This window comes from Saccopteryx bilineata, chromosome 10, assembly GCF_036850765.1.
Source record: "Saccopteryx bilineata isolate mSacBil1 chromosome 10, mSacBil1_pri_phased_curated, whole genome shotgun sequence".
Taxonomy (NCBI): Eukaryota; Metazoa; Chordata; class Mammalia; order Chiroptera; family Emballonuridae; genus Saccopteryx; species Saccopteryx bilineata.
The window spans coordinates 73,171,012-73,194,150 of NC_089499.1; the positions used below are offsets into that span (position 1 = coordinate 73,171,012).

The following is a 23,139-nucleotide window of genomic DNA, read 5'->3' on the forward strand; positions in this document are numbered from 1 at the left end:
ATTTTCTTAGCCTTTTTGATTTAGCCACATTCACAGGAAAAACAAACTGATGTAAACACCAGAAAAACGGCTCTACCCTGCTACCTCCTGGAAATGTAATTATAACAGACTTGGCCCAAAGTAAGAAGAGAACGGAGCACTTTGGGCGAGTAGTTTAGAACCCCCAGTGACCCTGGCAGCAGAGGACACAGAAGAGAGAAATTCTGTCGTTCTGTGTGCTACAGTCCTGAGCTATCACCAAATTGTACATACTTTTGTACATGGCATTTGGCTGGTGGAAGAAGAGTATAATCATGAAAATGCCCAAGTTAAGGTGCCAAAAGACTTTCTTTGCCACATCTCTCTGTATTGGTGTATTGTGTTCTGTGTCTATGTTTTCCTTCTTCATCATTGGAGTCCTCAACATTATTGGTGTCATTGGGCATCTTGTTTTTTTAACAGGAAGCTCTTTAAATTAATTTGCCATTTTTACATTGATTCTCAGAGAGAAATAAATGCTTTTTTCCTATGGACTAACCTGTATGATAACCCTAAGTCTATTGGTCACAGCTACACTTACATCTAAATGAGCAATAAAAGGCAAAAACTTGCTACGTCTGGTGTCATCATAGGATGGGCAGGTGTTCCTGTGTTAAATGACATTGAGAAAAATGGGTCATGGCTGGAGGTCTTTGCAGAGGCCCTTTCCTGGTCACAGAAAGGCCTGGCAGACTCAGAGCAGACTCTGCCAGGAACCCGTTGCTTGCTGGGAAGCACCCATGGTCTGTTTTGGTAATAATCCTCCTGCTTGAGTTGAACCAAAGACAGAAACCTAACTTGATTTAATTTGTTGTTTCCATGAGCCTAGTACAGTAAATACCCTTTAGCCAGCTACTTAGAAAGAAAATATTGTTACCTTAGTGCACTCAAGAAAAATATCATTCTCAAACTGTATTTGTGAGAGTGTTATGATGTAGCTTAACTCCCATGCTCCATGGCGTCTTGCAGCTTAGCCTCAGCAATTATAATAAAAAAGCATTGGAAATAAAAGCACCATGTAAAGCCATGGCATTAAGATAGCTCAAGCAAAAATATGAGATTCAAACCTCTCTGACTTGTACTTACCTGTTTATTTAGCTGCTATTTTTTCGGCACATTCATTCACTGTACAGTTTAAGTTTATGGGTGAGCCACTTAAAAGGGACACCTCTCTCCAACCTGAAATGTAAACACCGACTTCTTCTTCCCTGTTCTACTGTACAGAATTGGAGAAGACGAGAATTAAATTTTTAGGCCTACACACTGCTTCAGCCCAAAATGCAGTTAACTAAATCAGAAATTCTACCGAACAATATTTGAAAATCTTTAAAATTCACTGCCTCGAAACTTTATTTTTTCTCTTTAAATAAAAGATTTGTCATTTTACAAACTATGAAATACTATATATTAAAATAAAATATTAAATAAGAATGATATAGAAGTAACCCTTTTTTATTACATTATTTAAGTAACAGAGTAGTATATAGAAAAATTTCATGTGCAGCAAGCATGCTTTTAGGGAAATAACATTTTTTAAAATAAGATATTTTTATTTTAAAACCCTCAACTATTAGAGTTTTAAAAGTGAAATATCTAGTTATTGGATAATAAACTAATACTTTTTTTTTATTTTATTTATTTATTTATTTATATTTTACAGAGACAGTGAGTCAGAGAGAGGGATAGACAGGGACAGACAGACAGGAACGGAGAGAGATGAGAAGCATCAATCATTAGTTTTTTGTTACGCGTTGCAACACCTTAGTTGTTCATTGATTGCTTTCCCACATGTGCCTTGACCGTGGGCCTTCAGCAGACCAAGTAACCTCTTGCTGGAGCCAGCGACCTTGGGTTCAAGCTGGTGAGCTTTTGCTCAAACCAGATGAGCCCGCACTCAAGCTGGCGACCTCGGGATCTCAAACCTGGGTCCTCAGCAACCCAGTCCGACGCTCTATCCACTGCGCCACCACCTGGTTAGGCTAAACTAATACTTTTAATGTTGAAATATTATAGACAAATTCTGGAGTAAAGCAGTCAGTCGTTTGTGGGGTTTTTTATTTTATTTATTGATTTTTAGAGAGAGAGAGTGGAGGTGGGGGGGCACGGAGAAGCGGAGTTCATCAACTTGTAGATGCCGCTCACATGTGCCTTGACCAGGCAAGCCCAGGGTTTCGAACCAGCAGCCTCAGTGTCCCAGGTTGATGCTGTTACCCGCTGTGCCACCACAGGCCAGGCAGCAGGCAGTCAGTGTAACAATGAAATGTGGTTTGTTGATATAGAATAATTTTGTTGTCACCATTAATCTTAAAGATATGGAAGGCTGGCTACTTTTTGGTAATAGTACTGACATCATAGTAAATTTTGCAAATTTGGAAATATTAGGATGGTTAAGGCTAACCTTTTTTTGTCAAAAATGATCTAACAAATCAATTATTGGCATTACTGGTCTTGATTACTTTAAGGAAGAAAGAAGTGATATTTCTTTTTTAATAGAACACTCCTTACTCCAAGCTCTTTTCTTTCTTTTTTTTTTAGATCTTTAATTTTTTTTAAATTGATCTTATTGGGTTTTCTTTCTTCTTTTAGTTGAAATAACCCGGTAGCTTAACAAGCCTTCACACCCTCAGAGCCAGCCTCTGCTGCACAGGTCATCCGGACTTGGCATCTCTCCTTGGAAACGGGCACCCTCTGTGTGGTGCAGCACGTGACAATTTTACTTAATTCCCCTCAACAGTGCCAAGGAGAGCAGTTAATGCTGATTTCTGGATTAGTCAGGGGTAACGACTTAGGCTTGATTAGGAATTATCAAACAGTGATTAGTCCTTTGAAAAAACTTAGGGCTCAATGACTACTCCCCTGTCCACTGTCGTCCAGCGTCCTCTGTGATTTCACGTGTCCAGATTATGTTATCACCTCGTCTGCATCAGAAAACTGTCCTGTGCTCAAGCACCATCCATGTTGGTCCTGTAACTGTGTGATGTTAGGGGTGGGATACCTTTCACCAGAGAAATAATCTCTCTTTTCCTTTTTCCCCCTCTATAGTTCCAGATTACCAAGAACAGGACATCTTCCTCTGGAGAAAAGAGACTGGATTTGGATTTAGGATTCTGGGTGGAAATGAACCAGGGGAACCTGTGAGTCTTTGTCTCCCCACCCTGCCCCCATCCCGCTGCCTCTGCCCCCCACCTCCAGTGCTGTTTTCTAATCCTTTAGAGCAAATTGATAGCAGTAACACATCACCAAGATTCAAGCCAGCTCCATGCATCACTGACTGCTTCATCTCAGGCAGAAGGGTTTCCCTTAGGATTTGCAGAGCGCTTTTTTTCTGTCCTGAAAGAAAAAGGACTAGTGTTGCAGAACAGAAGGAGTTCGTTCTCCTGGTGCTGGCAGAGCCAAACACTAGACACTGCTAATTGCAGTGGAGAAAGATTGGCTTTTTTATCATGAATGGTGCCACCCAAGAGAATGCGAAGCTAATGCTCAAAAGCCCAAACTCCCGATGGCATATGGTAGGATACAGATTAGATAAAGCAAGATCCCAAGGCACCATGGGTTTGGGGGGTCACACTGGGAGCTGATTGGTTGAAGGAGAGGTAAGGATAATGAACCATTTCTTCAGGTCTTGAGGACAGCTCTAAGGTTTGTTGTAATGCCCCTCTGTCTGGTCTCATGGGAAAGTAGCCACGGGTCATTCTACCTTAGGGCTCAGGAGCTGAAACATAACTGAGGTCAAGATGTTATCTTGATCCTTCCAGAGGTCCAGACTGTGTAACCATTTGTGTCAGGTTCAGGCTCCTATCTTCTGCTGCCTCAGAAGCTGCTTATTATGGGGGAAAGGCTAGGTCTCTGAGGGTAGAGACAGAGAGAAATGACTTCTAGAGCTAGGAGTTAAAGCTAAATTTAATCAAAGTCATAAGGACCTCTGATTTTACTAGATCCTTTCTAAAAAGTTTCGGTTCATACTTGTGAAAACTGGGAGATACTACATCTGGAGCTGCCCGTCAAAGAAAATGAAACCAAAAAGTGAAATAGGAATTGATAGCAGCTTAGAAAAAATGGACGGATCCTCTGGCCATTTCTTTAAATGTGTGAGCCCGTAACTACCTGTGTGTATTGAGTAGCACCAGCGTTGGGAGTACTTCACAAGGTATCCTTAGAGACTAGAGGACATAGAACCTCTGTCCTTACAAAAGGAGAGAACAAACCCTACATAGGCATCAGGAGACATGTTACCTCTCCGGGCCTCATCTTCAGATTGAACTTAGTATTATATCACAGCAACCCTTTTGAAAGGGGAAAAGCAAACTAAAGAAAAGTACTGTTAATTCACTCATCATAATAAAAATAACTTATTTATTGAGTGCTTACTATGCTCCAGATACTATGCCAAAGGCTTTTTTTTAATCTTTATAATCTTTATTTTTTTTATTTATTTATGATTTTAATTTATGTTTACATAGATTCAAGAGTCCTACCGAATATATCTCCCCCCATCCCCTAATTCCCCCTTGGAACCCTCATGCCCCCTCCCCCCAATGCCTTCCCCCTTTCCCTCTAGGATTTGCTGTCCTGTTCTCTATAATGCTGTGTTATGTATATATAATTTCATTCATCTCTTTCCCTTCTCTGATCCCCTCTTCTCTTCCACTTTCCCTCTGACCACTTTCCCTCTGGTCCCTTTGACCCCGCCTCTGCCTCTGTTCTGCTCCTCAGTTCACATTGTTCATTGGATTCCTCAAATGAGTGAGGTCATATGGTATTTTTCTTTCTCTGCCTGGCTTATTTCACTTAACCTAATAGTTTCCAGTCCATCCATGCTGTTGCAAAAGATAAGATTTCCTTCTTCCACACGGCTGTGTAGTATTCCATTGTGTATATGTATCACTGCTTTTTAATCCACTCGTCCACTGACGGACACTAGGGCTGTTTCCAGATCTTGGCTATTGTAAACAATGCTGCCATAAACATGGGGGTGCATTTCTTCTTTGGAATCAGTGATTTGGTATTCATAGGATATATTCCTAAAAGTGAGATAGCTGGGTCAAAGGGCAATTTCATTTTTAATTTTTTTTTGAGGAATCTCCATACTGTTTTCCACAGTAGCTGCACCAGTCTGCGTTCCCACCAGCAGTGCAGGAGGGTTCCCTTTTCTCCACATCCTCACCAGCACTTATTCTGTGTTGTTTTGTTGATGAGCGCCATTCTGAGAGGTGTTAGGTGGTATCTCATTGTGGTTTTAATTTGCATTTCTGTAATGATTAGTGATGTTGAACATTTTTTTATCAGTCTATTGGCCATCTGTATGTCCTCTTTGGAGAAGTGTCTATTCATTTCTTTTGCCGATTTTTTTTATTGGATTGTTTATCTTCCTGGTGTTGAGTTTTACAAGTTCTTTATAAATTTTGGTTAATAACCCCTTATCAGATATATTGGCGAATATATTTTCCCATTGTGTAGGTTGTCTTTTTATTTTGTTAATGGTGCCTTTTTCTGTGCAAAGCTTTTTAGTTTGATATAGTCCCATTTGTTCATCCTGTCCTTTATTTCACTTGCCCATGGAGATAAATCAGAAAAAATATTATTACAAGAGATAGCAGAGAGTTTACTGCCTATATTTTCTTCCAAGATATTTATGGTTTCACAATTTACATTTAAGTCTTTTATCCATTTTGAGTTTACTTTTGTGAATGGTGTAAGTTGGTGATCCAGTTTCATTTTTTTGCAAGTAGCTGTCCAATTTTCCCAACACCATTTGTTGAAGAGATTGTCATTACTCCATTGTATGCTCTTACCTCCTATGTCAAATATCAATTGTCCATATGGGTGTGGGTTTATTTCTGGGTTCTCGTTCTGTTCCATTGATTTATATGCATGTTCTTATGCCAGTACCAGGATGTTTTGAGTGCAATGACCTTGTAGTATAACTTGATATCAGGAAGTGTGATACCTCCCACTTTATTCTTCTTTTTCAGGATTGCTGAGGTTATTTCGTGTTCGTTTTTGGTTCCATATAAATTTTTATAATATTTGTTCTATATCTTTGAAGTATGTCATTAGTATTTTAATAGAAACTTTATTGAATGTATAGATTGCTTTGGGTAATATAGACATTTTAATGATGTTTATTCTTCCTATCCATGAGCATGGTATATGCTTCCACTTGTTTGTATCTTCCTGGATTTCCTTTAACAATATTTTACAATTTTCCAAGAACATGTCTTTAACATCCTTGGTTAAATTAATTTCTAGGTACTTAATATTTTTTTGTTGTAATAGTGAAGGGGATTGTTTCTTAATTTCTCTTTCAGACAATTTATTGTTGGTATATAAAAATGCCTCTGATTTCTGAGTATTTTATATCCTGCCACGTTGCTGAATTCATTTATCAGGTCCAGTAGTTTTTTGATGGAGACTTTAGAATTTTCTCTGTATAGTATCATATAATCAGCAAATAATGATAGTTTTACTTCTTCCTTTCCAGTTTGGATGCCTTTTATTTCTTCTTCTTGTCTCATTGCTGTGGCTAGGACTTCCAGGACTATGTTGAATAAGAGTGGCGAAAGGGGGCACCCCTGCCTTGTTCCTGATCTTAAGGGGATTGCTTTTAATTTTTGCCCATTGAGTATGATGTTGGCTTTGGGTTTGTCATAGATGGCCTTTATTATGTTGAGGTATGATCCCTGTATTTCCACTTTGCTGAGAGTTTTGATCATAAATGGGTGCTGGATTTTATTAAATGCTTTTTCTGCATCTATTGATATCATCATGTGATTTTTATCCTTTCTTTTGTTTATGTGTTGAATCACCTTGATTGACATTCTCGATTCAGTTTGCTAATATTTTGTTGAGAATTTTAGCATCTGTGTTCATCAGGGATATTGATCTATAGTTTTCTTTATTTGTAGTCTCTTTGCCTGGTTTTGGAATCAGTATTATGCTCGCCTCATAAAAGGAGTTTGGAAGTCTTCCCTCCTCTTGAATTTTTTGAAATACCTTGAGAAGGATAGGAGTTAGTTCTTCTTTGAATATTTGGTAAAATTCGCCAGTGAAGCCTTCTGGCCCAAGACCTTTGTTTGTTAGGAGTTTTTTTCATAACTGTTTCAATCGGTCTGTTTGGGTTTTCTAATTCTTCTATATTGATTTTTGAAGGATTATATGTTTCAAGGAATTTGTCCATTTCACCTAGGTTGTCTAACTTTATGGCATACAGTTCTTCATAGTATTTTCTTATGATCTTTTGTATTCTGCTGTGTCAGTTGTTACTTCTCCTTTCTCATTTTTAATTTTATTTATCTGAGTCCTCTTTCTTTCTTGGTGAGTCTAGTTAAAGGTTCATCAATTTTGTTTACCTTTTCAAAGAACCAACTCTTGCTTTAATTGATCCACTGTATTGTTTTTTTAGCCTCTATGTCATTTATTTCTGCTCTGATCTTTATTATTTCCTTCCTTCTACTACCTCTGGGCTTCACTTGCTGTTCTTTTTCTAGTTCTTTTAGCTGCAAAGTTAAATGGTTTATTTGAGGAGCTTTTTCTAGCTTCTTAAGCTATGCCTGTAGTGCTATGAACTTCCCTCTCAGGACTGCTTTTGCTGTGTCCCATAAATTTTAAGTTGTTGTATGTTCGTTTTCATTTGTTTCAAGGAAATTTTAATTTCTTCCTTGATCTCATTGTTAACTCATTTGTTACTTAATAACATGCTATTTAGTTTCCAAGTGTTTGAGCATTTTTCAGTTTTTCTATTGTAGTTGATTTCTAGTTTCATGCCATTGTCATCCGAGAAATTGTTTGATATAATTTCAGTCTTCTTAAATTTGTTGAGACTCAATTTGTATCCTAGCATGTGGTCTATCCTAGAGAATGTACCATGAGCACTTGAAAAGAATGCATATTCTGCTGCTTTAGGGTAGAAGGTTTTGTAGGTATTTATTAAATCCAGTTGATCTAGTATGTCCTTTAATCTGCTGTTTCTTTGTTAATTTTCTTTCTTGAGGATCTATCCAGTGATGTTACTGGGGTATCAAAATCCTCTACTATTATAGTATTGCTGTTGATCTCGCCCCTCAAAATCTGCTTTATATATTTAGGTGCTCCTATATTAGGTGCATAGATATTTATAACGGTTATATCTTCCTGTTGGATTGCTTCCTTTATCATTATGTAGTGACCTTCTTTATCTCTTACTATAGCCTTGATGAAGGAAAAAGTCACACAAGTTCAAGATGCACAGAGAGTTCCATTAAGGATGAACCCAAAAAGGCCAACACCAAGACACGTCATAATTAAAAAACAAAAATTAAGAGATAAAGACTTTTTATCTCTTAGTTTTAAAGTTAGCCTTGGTTTTAAAGTTCATTTTGTCTGATATAAGTATTGCTACCCCAGCTTTTTTTTTTCATTCGTTTGCATGCAATATTTTTTCCATCTCTTTACTTTCAGTCTGTGTATCTTTTGTTTTGAGGTGTGTCTCTTGTAGACAGCATATGTATGGGTCCTGTTTTCTTATCCACGCAGCTACCCTATGTCTTTTGATTGGAGCATTTAATCCATTTACATTTAAAGTTATTATTGATATGTAGTTGTTTATTGCCATTTTATTCTTTAAATCTACATTCCTCTTTTACTAGATTTTCCCCCCTTTGTTTTGTTTACAGCAGGCCCCTTAACATTTCTTGTAACATTGGTTTGGTTGTGATGAATTCCTTGAGTTTTGTGTTTTTTTGTTTTTTGTTTTTTCTGTCTGGGAAGCTTTTTATTTCTTCTTCAATTTTAAATGATAGACTTGCTAGATAGAGAAGTCTTGGTTGTAGGCTCTTGTTTTGTATTACTTTGAATATTTCTTGCCATTCTCTTTTGGCCTCTAATGTTTCTGTCAAGAGGTCAGATGTCAATATTATGGGGGCTCCTCTGTAGGTAATAGACTGCTTTTCTCTTACAGCTTTTAGTATTCTTTCTTTATCTCTTAATTTTTGTTTTTTAATTATGATGTGTCTTGGTATTGGCCTTTTTGGGTTCATCATTATGGAACTCTCTGTGCATCTTGAACTTGTGTGACTTTTTCCTTCATCAATTTAGGGAAGTTTTTAGCTATGATTTCTCCAATCAGATTCTCTATCCCTTGTTCTTTCTCTTCTTCTTCAGGAACCCCTATGATGTGGATGTTATTTCTCTTCATGTTGTCACAGAGCTCTCTTAGAGTTTCCTCAGACATTTTAGGCCTCTTTGCTTTTTGCTGCTCTGTTTCTGTACTTTTGTTTATCTTGTCCTCGAACTCGCTGATTTGATCCTCAGCTTCATTCATCTTGCTTTTAATTCCTTCCAGTGTGGTCTTCATTTCTGATATTGTATTTGTCATTTCTGACTGATTCTTTTTTTATCATTTCAATGTCCTTTTTTATACTTGCTATCTCTTTATTTAGGTGCTCATTATGTCCATCCATTGTTGCTTTAAGATCTTTGAGTATCTTAACAATCTTTATTTCAACTCTGCATCCAGTAATTTGGTTATTTCTGACTCATTCAAATAATTTTCTGGGGATTTCTCTTGATTCATTTGGGTTGCTTTTCTGTGCCTTCTCATTTTGTCTGTGTATAAGAAGGATGTGGCCACAGGAGTCCAATGGGTGTGGCCTCTGTGTTCCCTAGGTGTGGTCTGTCTGCAGGCCCACCACCCCCTCTGCTGCCGCCTCAGGCATTCAGGCATGGGCGTTGCCAGCACTGGACCACTGCAGCAGTCATAGCGGTTTCCACCTCTCCTCCACAGGCAGGACTGAGTTCATGTGTTTGGGCTATAAATTATGGCAGGCCCCTGGCTTTCAACCCACCCCAATGGGTGGTACTGCACTCACATATGGGGGCCACAGCTGCGGGTCGGATGGCTTTTGTGTGCTTTTCCGCCACCGCGGCCGGCCTGGCTTCCACTCCCACTGACAGGACTGCGCTTCCGCGTCCCTCTGCCGCCTGCCTGCCCTCCAGTGAGCCCTCAGCAGTGTGTGTATGGGAGGGGAGTGATGCAGCTCAGACTTCAGCACTCAACACTGTATCCCTGATGGCTCCCTGCTTCTAAGCAACTCTGCTCTGAATGCAGCAGGAGAGCTTCTGTTTGTCTGGTGACCTGCTTCCCTTTGCTGATATTGCTGGTTCCAGGAAAAATATTCACTTTAGATTTGGGGAGTGACTCAGGCCAGGGGTTAGGGTGGCTGTCCCTCAAAGTGTTTCTCCCAGTGCCTCCTAGATTATATTCGCTTCCTGCTACTTTGGTCCTCTCATCTCTCCCTGTCTCCTGGGGCCCTGGGTGAGTGATTGTGAAAGAGGTTTTCTGTGCGGTCCCTTTAAAAGAATCCTAGGTCTGAGAAATCTGTCTCTTTCTCGCAAACAGTATCCTGGCTTGTTTCACAGCTAAGTACTGTCCGTACACCTCTTGTAGGCTCTGGGGCTGCGGGCTGGGGCTTTGTTCCTGGGGCCTAGGACCCTCCCCTCTCCGCTAAACTCACTCCCAATGCGGGAGTCCCTCTTGGCTGCCGTTTGCTCTCAGGAGCTGGGCAGCCCTCTCTGTTTCCACTTTTCCTACCAGTCTTAGTGTGGCTTCTTCAGTGATTCTTTCTTAAAGAGTCCTCTTAGTTTAGTCCAAAGTTGATTTTTCTAGATGATTGTTCTTAAAATTAAGTTGTAATCCACTTTGGTTCTGGGAGGTGGAGGCTGGTACGTACGCCTATTCTGTCACCATCTTGCCGCCTATGCCAAAGGCTTTTAATATACATTCTCTCGTTTATCCGTTTACAAGTGTATCCTCATTTTTTTAATCATAAAATAAAGACATAAAAATGTTAATTAACTTGCCTAAGATCACAGAGTTAGTAAGTGGAAGGGACTGGAAAGGGTTTGATTCCAGAATCCATATTCTTGAGCAGTCTTTTGTCAAAGTTCTTTGTAAACTGAACATGTTGTGCAGAGATAGCTGGAGCTTTATTATGTAGTGAGAAGGCAAGGAAAGCACAAATGTTTTAACTAAAGTTTAGTGAGTGATTAATATAACAGCAAAACACTATATGAAGACTTCTTGGATAGAAGTGCTCAGAGTACAGCAATGGAATGTCAGAGCAAACTTAGCTAGTTTCATTTCTTCACTTAACAGTATTTAATGTGCTTTCAGTATTATGAGGCAGAATGCTGGATTTTAAAGTAAGGTAGTAATACTATTATAATTAGTAGTTTTATGAAAGATAGGGTTGTTTCTTAGGTAGATAGAAAAGGAGAAAGGGTTTTGTAAATGAAAGGAATAAAATGATTTAGTTCTGCAAAGGAGAAAAAGAGAATTATCACCCCAAACAAGAGAAAGTTAATTTTTCCACCAAGCAAGAACTGGTATAACAACTGGTATAGCACAACAGCTGGTATCCAGAGGGCACTCAATAAATGTCTGTGGCATGGATGCAGATATGAATGAATGAATGAATGAATGAACTAAAATGTTGGCAATGTGAAGGCTATCAGTATAATAATGAACCAAAAGGTCAATGTTTTATCTGTCATCCAATTACTCAACAGATTTATATCGGTCACATTGTACCACTGGGTTCTGCTGATACGGACGGCCGCCTGAGGTCTGGGGATGAATTAATCTGTGTGGATGGGACACCAGTAATTGGAAAATCACACCAGCTTGTGGTCCAACTTATGCAACAAGCTGCCAAGCAAGGCCATGTCAATCTCACAGTGCGACGGAAAGTGGTATTTTCAGGTATGTTTGTTTCTCGTTCATTTCTTCAGACACAGCATTGTCACTTTATGCACAAGTGTTTGCAAATGTGACTAAGCTCAAAATTTCTAGATGGTTTGCTTCTCTCAAACCCTGCAAAACTACTGTCATTCAAAAGTACTTCAATGTGCCATTTATACCTGTTCAGCAAAGACTTCTAGAAGAAGGTTAGTTGAAAATATATTACTTCCCCCAGCACCTTGCCTACTAGAACTTAGTCATCGCCTTCATTTGAGGATAACTTTCCACAAAAGAGGTCATTATGACAGTTAGGATAATCATAACTTTATTTATTTATTTTTTTATAAGTAATTTTATTTTTTTAATGGGGTGACATCAATAAATCAGGATACATATATTCAAAGATAACAAGTCCAGGGTATCTTGTCGTTCAATTATGATGCATATCCGTCACCCAAAGTCAGATTGTCCTCTGTCACCTTCTATCTTGTTTTCTTTGTGCCCCTCCCCCTCCCCCTTTCCCTCTCCCATTCCCCCCTCCCCCCTGTAACCACCACACTCTTATCAATGTCTCTTAGTTTCACTTTTATGTCCCACCTACCTATGGAATAATGCAGTTCCTGGTTTTTTCTGATTTACTTATTTCACTTCGTATCATGTTATCAAGATCCCACCATTTTGCTGTAAATGTTCCAATGTCATCATTTCTTATGGCTGAGTAGTATTCCATAGTGTATATGTGCCACATCTTCTTTATCCAGTCATCTATTGACGGGCTTTTTGGTTGTTTCCATGTCCTGGCCACTGTGAACAATGCTGCAATAAACATGGGGTTGCATGTGTCTTTACGTATCAATGTTTCTGAGTTTTGGGGGTATATACCCAGTAGAGGGATTGCTGGGTCATAAGGTAGTTCTATTTTCAGTTTTTTGAGGAACCACCATACTTTCTTCCATAATGGTTGTACTACTTTACATTCGCACCAACAGTGTATGAGGGTTCCTTTTTCTCCACAGCCTCTCCAACATTTGCTATTACCTGTCTTGCTAATAATAGCTAATCGAACAGGTGTGAGGTGGTATCTCATTGCTGTTTTGATTTGCATTTCTCTAATAGCTAAAGAAGATGAGCATCTTTTCATATATCTGTTGGCCATTTGTATTTCTTCCTGGGAGAAGTGTCTGTTCATATCCTCTTCCCATTTTTTTATGGGATTGTTTGTTTGTTTGTTGTTGAGTTTTATGAGTTCTTTGTATATTTTGGATATTAAGCCCTTATCTGAGCTGTTGTTTGAAAATATCATTTCCCATTTAGTTGGCTTTCTGTTTATTTTGTTATCAGTTTCTCTTGCTGAGCAAAAACTTCTTAGTCTGATGTAGTCCCATTCATTAATTTTTGCCTTCACTTCTCTTGCCATTGGAGTCAAATTCATAAAATGCTCTTTAAAACCCAGGTCCATGAGTTGAGTACCTATGTCTTCTTCTATGTACTTAATTGTTTCAGGTCTTATGTTTAGATCTTTGATCCATTTTGAGTTAATTTTTGTACAGGGGGAGAGACTGTAGTCCAGTTTCATTCTTTTGCATGTGGCTTTCCAGTTTTCCCAGCACCATTTATTGAAGAGGCTTTCTTTTCTCCATTGTGTGTTGTTGGCCCCTTTATCAAAAATTATTTGACTATATATATATGTGGTTTTATTTCCGGACTTTCTATTCTGTTCCATTGGTCTGAGTGTCTATTTTTCTGCCAATACCATGCTGTTTTGATTGTCGTGGCCCTATAATAGAGTTTGAAATCAGGTATTGTAATGCCCCCAGCTTCATTCTTTTTCTTTAGGATTGCTTTGGCTATTCGGGGTTTTTTATAGTTCCATATAAATCTGATGATTTTTTGCTCTATTTCTTTAAAAAACATCATTGGAAGTTTGATGGGAATTGCATTGAATTTGTATATTGCTTTGGGTAATATAGCCATCTTGATTATATTTATTCTTCCTAGCCAAGAACAAGGTATATTCTTCCATCTCATTGTATCTTTTTCAATTTCCCTTAACAATGGTTTATAGTTTTCATTATATAAGTCCTTTACATTCTTTGTTGTGTTTATTCCCAAGTATTTTATTTTTTTTGTTGCAATCGTGAAGGGGATTATTCTTTTGAGTTCCTTCTCAGTTGTTTCATTGTTGGCATATAGAAAGGCAATTGACTTCTGAATGTTAATTTTGTATCCTGCGACCTTACTGTATTGGCTTATTGTTTCTAGTAGTCTTTTTGTGGATTCTTTGGGGTTTTCGATGTATAGGATCATATCATCTGCAAAAAGTGATACCTTTACTTCTTCTTTTCCGATATGGATGCCTTTTATTTCTTTGTCTTGTCTGATTGCTGTGGCGAGAACCTCTAGTACCACATTAAATAAGAGTGGAGAGAGTGGACAACCCTGTCTTTTTCCTGATTTAAGGGGGAAAGCCTTCAGTTTAGTGCCATTTAACATGATGTTAGCTGATGGTTTATCATATATGGCCTTTATCATGTTGAGATATTTTCCTTCTATACCCATTTTGTTGAGAGTCTTAAACATAAAATTGTGTTGTATTTTATCGAAAGCCTTTTCTGCATCTATTGATAAGATCATGTGGTTTTTGTTCTTTGTTTTGTTGATATGGTGTATTACGTTAACCGTTTTACGTATGTTGAACCATCCTTGAGATTCTGGGATGAATCCCATTTGATCATGATGTATTATTTTTTTAATATGTTGTTGTATTCGATTTGCTAGTATTTTGTTTAGTATTTTAGCATCTGTATTCATTGGAGATATTGGTCTGTAGTTTTCTTTTTTTGTGCCATCCTTGCCTGGTTTTGGGATGAGGGTTATGTTGGCCTCATAAAATGTGTTTGGAAGTATTGCTTCTTCTTCAATTTTTTGGAAGACTTTGAGTAGAATAGGAACCAAGTCTTCTTTGAATGTTTGATAAAATTCGCTGGTATAGCCGTCAGGGCCTGGACTTTCATTTTTGGGGAGGTTTTTAATGGTTTTTTCTATTTCTTCTCTACTGATAGGTCTGTTTAGGCTTTCTGCTTCTTCTTGACTCAGTCTAGGAAGGTTGTATTTTTCTAGGAATTTATCCATTTCTTCTAGGTTGTTGAATTTAGTGGCATAAAGTTTTTCATCGTATTCTACAATAATTCTTTGTATATCTACGGTGTCCGTGGTGATTTCTCCTCTTTCATTTTGGATTTTGTTTATATGAGTTCTTTCTCTTTTTTCCTTGGTAAGTCTTGCCAAGGGTTTGTCAATTTTATTGATCTTTTCAAAGAACCAGCTCCTTGTTCTATTAATTTTTTCTATAGTTTTTCTGTTCTCTAATTCATTTATTTCTGCTCTGATTTTTATTATCTCCTTTCTTCGGCTGGTTTTGGGTTGTCTTTGTTCTTCTTTTTCTAGTTCCTTAAGGTGGGAAGTTAAGTGGTTCACTTGGGCTCTCTCTTGTTTGTTCATATATGCCTGAAGTGATATTAACTTCCCTCTTATCACTGCTTTCGCTGCATCCCATAGATTCTGATATGTCGTATTGTCATTTTCATTAGTCTGTATAAATCTTTTGATCTCTGCACTTATTTCTTCTTTGACCCATTCATTTTTTAAAAGTATGTTGTTTAGTTTCCACATTTTTGTGGGATTTTTTTCCTCTTTTTTGCAGTTGAATTCTAGTTTCAAGGCTTTATGATCAGAAAATATGCTTGGTACAACTTCAATTTTTCTGAATTTGCTGATGTTGTTTTTGTGGCCCAACATATGGTCAATTCTTGAGAATGATCCATGTACACTGGAGAAAAATGTATACTCAGTCACTTTGGGATGAAATGTCCTGTAGATGTCTATCATATCCAGGTGCTCTAGTGTTTTGTTTAAGGCCACTATGTCTTTGTTGATTCTCTTTTTGGATGACCGATCTAGAGCCGTCAGCGGTGTATTGAGGTCTCCAAGTATGATTGTATTTTTGTCAGTTTTTGTTTTAAGGTCTATAAGTAGCTGTCTTATATATTTTGTTGCTCCTTGGTTTGGTGCATATATATTAAGAATTGTTATGTCTTCTTGATTCAGTGTCCCCTTAGACATTATGAAATGGCCATTTTTGTCTCTGAGTACTTTTCCTGTCTTGTAATCAGCATTATCCGATATGAGTATTGCTACACCTGCTTTTTTTTGGATGTTATTTGCTTGGAGTATTGTTTTCCAGCCTTTCACTTTGAATTTGTTTTTATCCTTGTTACTTAGATGAGTTTCCTGTAGGCAGCATATAGTTGGATTTTCTTTTTTAATCCATTCTGCTACTCTGTGCCTTTTTATTGGTGAGTTTAATCCATTTACATTTAGTGTAATTATTGATACTTGTGAGTTCCCTATTGCCATTTTATATCTTGCTTTCTGTTAGTTTTGTGTCTTGTTTGATCCTTCTCTTTCGTTTTTCTATCTTTTGTTTTTATTTGGTTGTATTCCATACATCTTTCCTCTGTTGCTATCTTTTTTATCTCATGTGCTTCTGTGGTGGTTTTTTCAATGGTGGTTACCTTTGAGTAATGAAAAGGGTCCCTACCCTGTTCATTGTAGCAAACTATTTTGTGAGTACTTTTGCACTCCATCGTCCTTTGCTACTGTTAATCTCCATCTTCTCCCCCTCTTTCTTTTTGTTGTTGTCACAGTTCAAATTTGGTTTTATTGTGTTCTTCTTGGAGCTTTTACTTGTGGCTCTGTTTTTTTTTGTTCTTTGTATCTGATTGGAGAACCCCCTTTAGTAATTCCTGGAGTGGGGGTTTTCTGATGATAAATTCCCTCATCTTTTCTGTATCTGTGAATGTTTTTATTTCTCCTTCATATTTGAAGGATAGCTTTGATGGGTATAGTATTCGTGGCTGAAAGTTTCTCTCTTTCAGGACTTTAAATATTGGGGTCCACTCTCTTCTAGCTTGTAGAGTTTCTGCTGAGATATCTGATGATAATCTAATGGGCCTTCCTTTATATGTTGTATTCTTCTTTTCCCTGGCTGCCTTGAGAATTTTTTCTTTGCTGTTGGTTTGTGTCAATTTCATTATGATATGCCTTGGAGTAGGTTTGTTGGGGTTAAGAAAACTTGGTGTTCTGTTTGCTTCTTGAATTTGAGGCTTTAGTTCTTTCCACAGGCTTGGGAAGTTCTCATCTATTATTTGTTTGAGTATGTTCTCCATTCCATTTTCTCTCTCTTCTCCCTCTGATATACCTATTATTCTTATGTTATTCTTTTTGATGGAGTCAGATAATTCTTGTAGGGCTATCTCATTTTTTTTAATTTTTGAGTCTCTTTCTTCTTCTCTCTGTTGTGCCTCAAATTGCTTGTCTTCTATTTCACTAATCCTCTCTTCTATCTGACCTGTTCTATTAGCTAAGCTTGTTACTTCGTTTTTCAGCTCGTGAATTGAGTTTTTCATCTCTGTTTGATTTGTTTTTATAGTTTCAATTTCTTTGGACATATATTCTTTGTGTTCATTGAGTTGTTTTCTGAGCTCCCTAAATTGCCTTTCTGTGTTTTCTTGTATATCTCGGAGGATTTTTAGGATTTCTATCTTGAATTCTCTGTCATTTAGCTCCAAGGTTTCCAATATATTAAATTTTTTCTCCATAGATTTTTCCTCATCTAGCTGTGTTACCTCTCTTTCTTTTGTATCCATGATATTCGATTTTCTCTTCCTTAATGGCATCTGAGGGTGGTTTTGTTAATAGTATTAATGAGATTTAATAAAGAATAAAAAGTTTAAAAAAATCAAAAATCAAAAAGAGTTGTTTTTTTTAAAAAAAATTAATAATGAAATAAAGAAAAATAAAATAATAATTTTTAAAAAAAGGAAATTATTCCCCCCCTCCTTTTTTCCTCTCCTCTCCCCTTTTTCTTGAGAAAATCTTGTGGTGACCTGTGAATTATAACAAATAATGCCTGTGATGGAGGTCCTGAATTGGGGAAAAGTAATAAACGGGCAAAAAAAAAAAAAAAAAAAAAAAAGAAAAAGGGGGGCGGTATGGACCCACAAAAAGCAAATAAGGAAAAAATTTTGGTCAAGAATAAAATGATTTGCTTTTAGGTGTTGGTTGTCTAAGAGTTATGATGAGAGGAATAAGAGGAGAACAGAAAAATGGGGGGACAAATTAAAAAAATACTATTGTATTTAGTGGAACAAGAACTAGATAAAATGGAGAGCCAGGGATGGGAGCACTGCTAGTGAGTTAAAAAGGTGAAGTAAAAACCCCCAAAATGCCACAAACATAAGTTTGAGTCCCAGATAAGATAATTTGTTTGTTATTGAGGTTTGAATGAGAGGAGATGTAAAGGAGAAAGGAAGAAACTAATATAGAGGTAGAAAAGAAAGAGAGAGAGAAAAAAAAAGAAGGAACCAGTAAAAGAAGAAAAAAGAAAGGAGAGAGAGAGAGTTAAGGGTTTTGGAGTGCAACCCTCAAAGAGAGAAAGGTAGAGGAGAAAAAAGATAATGGGAGATGTAACACTTATGGGTAGTGTAGTTCAAGGAGAGGAGAGAGTAAGACCGGCAGAGAGTTAATCTGCCAAATTGGAGGAGGAAAAAAAGTATCAAGAATGAAGATAAGAGAAACAAACGAACAAATATAATAAAATGGGATAGGTTATAAAGTCTGCAGATTATTCTTGATTTTGAGAGGTTATCTTCTTGTTTTTTCTTTTCTCTCCCTCTTCCTGGTCGGTGACTCTGAACCCCAGGTTCTGCCCCTTTGGCACGCTCAGGTAGAGGTTTGCAGTTGATAAGTCTCTATGGCAATGTCATGTATTGTGCTTTAGTCTCGTTGGGAGTCAAGGCTCATTAGCATTCATAGGCTCTGACAGTGAGAGAGTCCGTGTTCCTGGAGCCTTTCTCCTAGTCTTTCCTTCCTCAATTAGTAGCCTGATAATCCAGCTATGGGGTTGTTGCTGCCTCTGCATGGATAGTAAGAGGTTCAAAGAGCTGGCCACTCCCCACTCTATTCCCACTCAGCACAGGGCTCTGGGTAAGGCTCAGTCAGTCAGAGCTGCTAGCATAATCAGGCAGGCTTTCCGCCCACTCAAAGACCTCTGGCTCTGCCACTCTGTCCGGTAACACAGGCGGGCACCCACTTCCGGGGTGCTTGGAGGAAACTCTCATTCACTATCTGCGCGCGCAGACCAGGATATCCGGCCAGTAGTCTCACGCTCTGAGTGAAACCCCCAACCGCATGGAAATTTGCAGCGCTGGAATTCGCTCTCGCTCCGTCCCCGTGCGCGGCTTTTGCAAGGCGCTGGGGCGGCCCGAGATTCCGCTTTTGCCCACACAAAGGCCCCTGACTCTGCCCCTCTGTGCGATAACACGGGCGCGCACTGCCAAGGCACTCGGAGGAATCGCTCACTACCTATCTGCACGTGCACAGCAGGATATGAGGCCAGCCGCGTTTCCCTGAGTGAAACCCTCACCCGCACGGAAAATTTCCACCATTGGAATTAGTTCTCGCTCCCTCCCGTGCACGGCTTTCCCAGGGCGCTGGGGCTGCCCAGAGATTCTGCTTTCGGCCCACAGAAAGGCCTCTGACCCTGCCTCTCTGTGGGGCAACACGGACACCCACTTCTGGGGCTTAGGAAGAGATCTCTCGCCCACTAACTGCGCACCAACCAGGAGAACGGGTAAAATGGCTGCCCCGCTTGTCTTTCTTTGTTTGGGTTTGGCGCGAGTGTTAGCTTGTATTGCCCGGCTTGCCACAGGAACAGTTTTTCCTCCGCTAGGATCTCCGTGCCACAGCCTGGTTCGGCCTTTTGTGCGCGGCCTGGATGTATTCACCCCCTTTGCTCGCCTCAGTTTCTATATTCACAGTTACCAGAGAAAGCCGCCCTGTTTAGGTTAGTGAGGAAGGCGGAGCATTTCTTACTCCCTATTTCCTTCAGGATTTGGTTATATATTTAGCCAATTTTTCACTCGACCATACCTTCGGGTGTATTGTGAAGCATCTGGAGGCTCCAAGTATAGGTTTTTCTGTTTCTGGTTGAAGATCTTGTTGAGTTTTGGGGGAGATTTATCGGTATCGCTTCCTACTCCGCCATTACTCTGACGTCATCTCTAATCATAACTTTAAATTGCATGAGGTACCTAGGTTAGATTTCTAGTGTCAGAAAGAAGAATGGTGGTTTCCAGCGGTGGCAGGAGAGGGAAGTTGTTAATTGGCTTTTCATGGGTTCCAAGTTTCAGTTTGGGGAGGTAATGACGTTCTGCAGATGATGGTGGTGACGGTTGCACAACAGTGTGACTGTACTTAATGCCACTGAACTACCTATATACTTAAAAATAGTTGAAAGGATAAATTTTATGTTCTCTATATTTTACTACAATAAAAAAGAAATCTATGAAAGGAGAAGATTTCCTGGATAAATATGGTCTTATCCTAAGCTGAACCCACAATTTGCTTTTGGCATGAAACACCAATTGGTTCCAACGACTTTTGTGGCTATTTAAGAGTGATTTACCCAGTCACCTGACAAAGCAATCAATCTGGAATTTCATTAAACTGGAATTCTGAGGGAGGTTAACGTATCCAGTTGTGTGATCAGAGTAAATGATTGACACCTGGAAGCTAGGAACTATACTTCTAACAGGTATCAGGAATCCACAGTATGGCGACCTTAATGGTACTGTCAATTTACAATCTGATGGAAACTCCAAAAGCGAAAACTGTTTGGAAAGCTTAGTAGAACTGACACTTGGGGGTCATGAATGTGCTGGCAAGCTCATGTCTCCCGGGCCAGGATGGTGGTCTTCCTTCTCTGGGCCACACCTCCACTTGCCTTAGGTTTGTCTGATTCGTGCTGCAAACTGGAGTCTGGGTATGGACACTGCTGTCTAGTGGGCTGCAGAGGAGACATGAATTGGGTGCCCTCTTTGGCATTTTTCCGTGGGCTCAGTGTCACTAGACACTGAAAAGTAATTTTCTCGAGAAGCTCTCTGAAATCTCTGCGCCCGGTTCCCCGAGGCTAGGCCAACGCCCCCACCCTCGTGCACTCCTGTTAGCAGGCCAGGGTGGTGACTGATGCCCACGTTTCATGCAGCCCCCAAGGCGGAGGCGGAGGTGCCATCGCCCGCTTCGTCGCAGCACAGCAGCACACAGCCCGCGTCGCTGACGGAGGACAAGCGCACCCCGCAGGGCAGCCAGAACTCGCTCAACACAGTCAGCTCGGGCAGCGGCAGCACCAGCGGCATTGGCAGTGGCGGCGGCGGCGGCAGCGGCGTGGTCAGCGCAGTGCAGCCCTACGACGTGGAGATCCGGCGCGGGGACAGCGAGGGCTTCGGCTTCGTCATCGTGTCTTCGGTGAGCCGGCCTGAAGCTGGCACAACTTTTGGTGAGTGCTGGCGAGGCTCTCCCCCGGCCTCCCAGGGCAGCTGATAGCTCGCCAGCAGAAATGCCTCCCAGCTTTTCGCTGCAGGTAACTGCAGTCTGGATGGGGGATGCAGAGTATTTGGTAGCTTTTTCTATTCTGAGTTAGTGTTAGCACACAAACAGCCTAAAGCAGATGTGAACTCTGCATGAAATTGCAGAATAATCCCTTGACAGTATAGTGAGTGAGAGATTCTTGCCAGGGAAAGCTGCTTGCAAGGTCCTGGGTGGGACAGCATTAACAGCAGTAGCACCAGAAGATCTAAGAGTTTTTCAAAGAAACATATGGCAGTACAAATGCTTAGGAAAAAATAGAGGTGTAAGGAATAAAAGGATCATATGCAATGCCCTTTCCACCTTATTTATCTGTGTCCTTTACTCTGATCCCATCTGAAAAATTTTAATTTTAAATAGTATTTTTTACTCTTGCCTGGTTAAGAATCTAAAGTCTGAGAGTCGTTTGTCTTCATTGCCCTCGAATTCTAGCGGGGGTGATTTTCCCACCTTCTCCAGGTGTTGGGGATTTCAGCAGAGTATGGAGAAATTTGATTGCCATCCTCTCGGAAGGTTCACTCCCTGCTGGGTGCACCAGCAGAGACAAATAGGAGCCCAGAGGATTCCAGGAATTACTAATCTGTGACTCTATTACCAATTGAATGGATTATAAATAGATACTCCAAGAATGATCCAAGTTCTTCATTGGATGAAAAGTCATTTGTTATTCCCCAAGTACATTTCTTTAATATGGACTGGGGTGGGAGGTGGGAAAGGCTGAGCAGGTTTTGAAGGTACCTTAGCCCTGTCCCCAAATGACTTATTGACCAGGACCAGGGGCCCAGGTTACTTGCTGGCTGAGGTCAGCTGGGTGTGGCATCTCTTTAGCTTCCTGCCCCTGTAGAGCTCCCTGGCCTCCCTGTGGTTTCTGTCCTTTGCTTCCTGTTAAAGCCCTCTTCTCTAGGGTTTGCACAGTAGGGGACAGTGAGCCAGCAGGTCTGCATGTGTGGCTGCAGTAACACGCACATTACTAACGGGGCTTTTGTCGGCTACCTTAATGCTCCATGTCTTGGAGGGGTGACATAACATCAAAGCAAGGTTTTAAAAATTAATTTTGGAGACTTTTCTACTTATTTAAAAATAAAAAGAAAGGCAAGGAGTTGAGAACTCCCAAGTTGTCTTCAGATCCACATTTTGACTGGCCCCATGTACCGTTTGATGTTCTCAGGATTTCAAAATTCTCAGTTTTACTTCCTAGAAGGAAGTAGCAGATACGTTAGGTGGGAGGCTATGTGTTATTTAATGAATATTGAATGTCTTCACTCACAATTGGTCTTTGATTGTTTTCCTCTGGCTCTTAAAAGGAATGAATCAAGCTTTCCCTGATACCTTGCATGAAACTTCTGTTCAGAGCTATGCAGAACTTTCCTCATACCTGCTGTTTGAAACCTTTCTCCTGCAAGTTGTCCATGGATATGGGCTGATCTCAAGACCTTGAATTTGAGTATGGATGCTTTCCAACAACCATGCCTATTGGATTAAAAAAAACCAAAAAACTATTTAACTTTCTTTTAAAAAATTACTTTGCCACAATGTTACATCCAATAATATAAACTCAGGCAAATGTGCCAAAATTCAAAGGAATTAGAGGTCCAAGTTATGCTGAAAGACCCTTCTCAGGTTCAGTGCTTCCCATGCTAATTTTGTCACCTGTTCCAAAAGGTGGCTCAACTGTAAAACTCTTCACAGTCCCAGGAAGTCAAATTCCCAAAATAGGTGAAAGTGCATGAGATTAGTTGAAAGTTCTGTGTGAGGCTTCAAAGCCAATTTTCTACATCTATCTAGAAGTTAGCAGTGGTCTTGTTTGAGACCTGGAATTCCTTACAGTGCACAATAAATGACCCCCTTCAAATGCACTCTTCCTGGTTTTTCATATTATAGATGGGTAGTAACTGATAAGAAGAGAGGAAATGATTAAG

General features: G+C 39.6%; 1 protein-coding gene across 13 annotated transcripts in view; it reads left to right on the forward strand.

The window, feature by feature from the left end:
* The window catches only part of MAGI1 (membrane associated guanylate kinase, WW and PDZ domain containing 1), a 761,634-nt gene that overhangs the window by 721,277 nt on the left and 17,218 nt on the right, over window positions 1–23,139 (forward strand). For all 13 annotated transcript variants that reach the window (XM_066245932.1, XM_066245933.1, XM_066245924.1 and 10 more), the window contains 3 exons: window positions 3,061–3,152; window positions 11,563–11,755; window positions 20,841–21,131. In XM_066245932.1, the coding sequence (XP_066102029.1) occupies window positions 3,061–3,152; window positions 11,563–11,755; window positions 20,841–21,131 (576 nt within the window). The remainder of the gene's footprint in view (window positions 1–3,060; window positions 3,153–11,562; window positions 11,756–20,840; window positions 21,132–23,139) is intronic.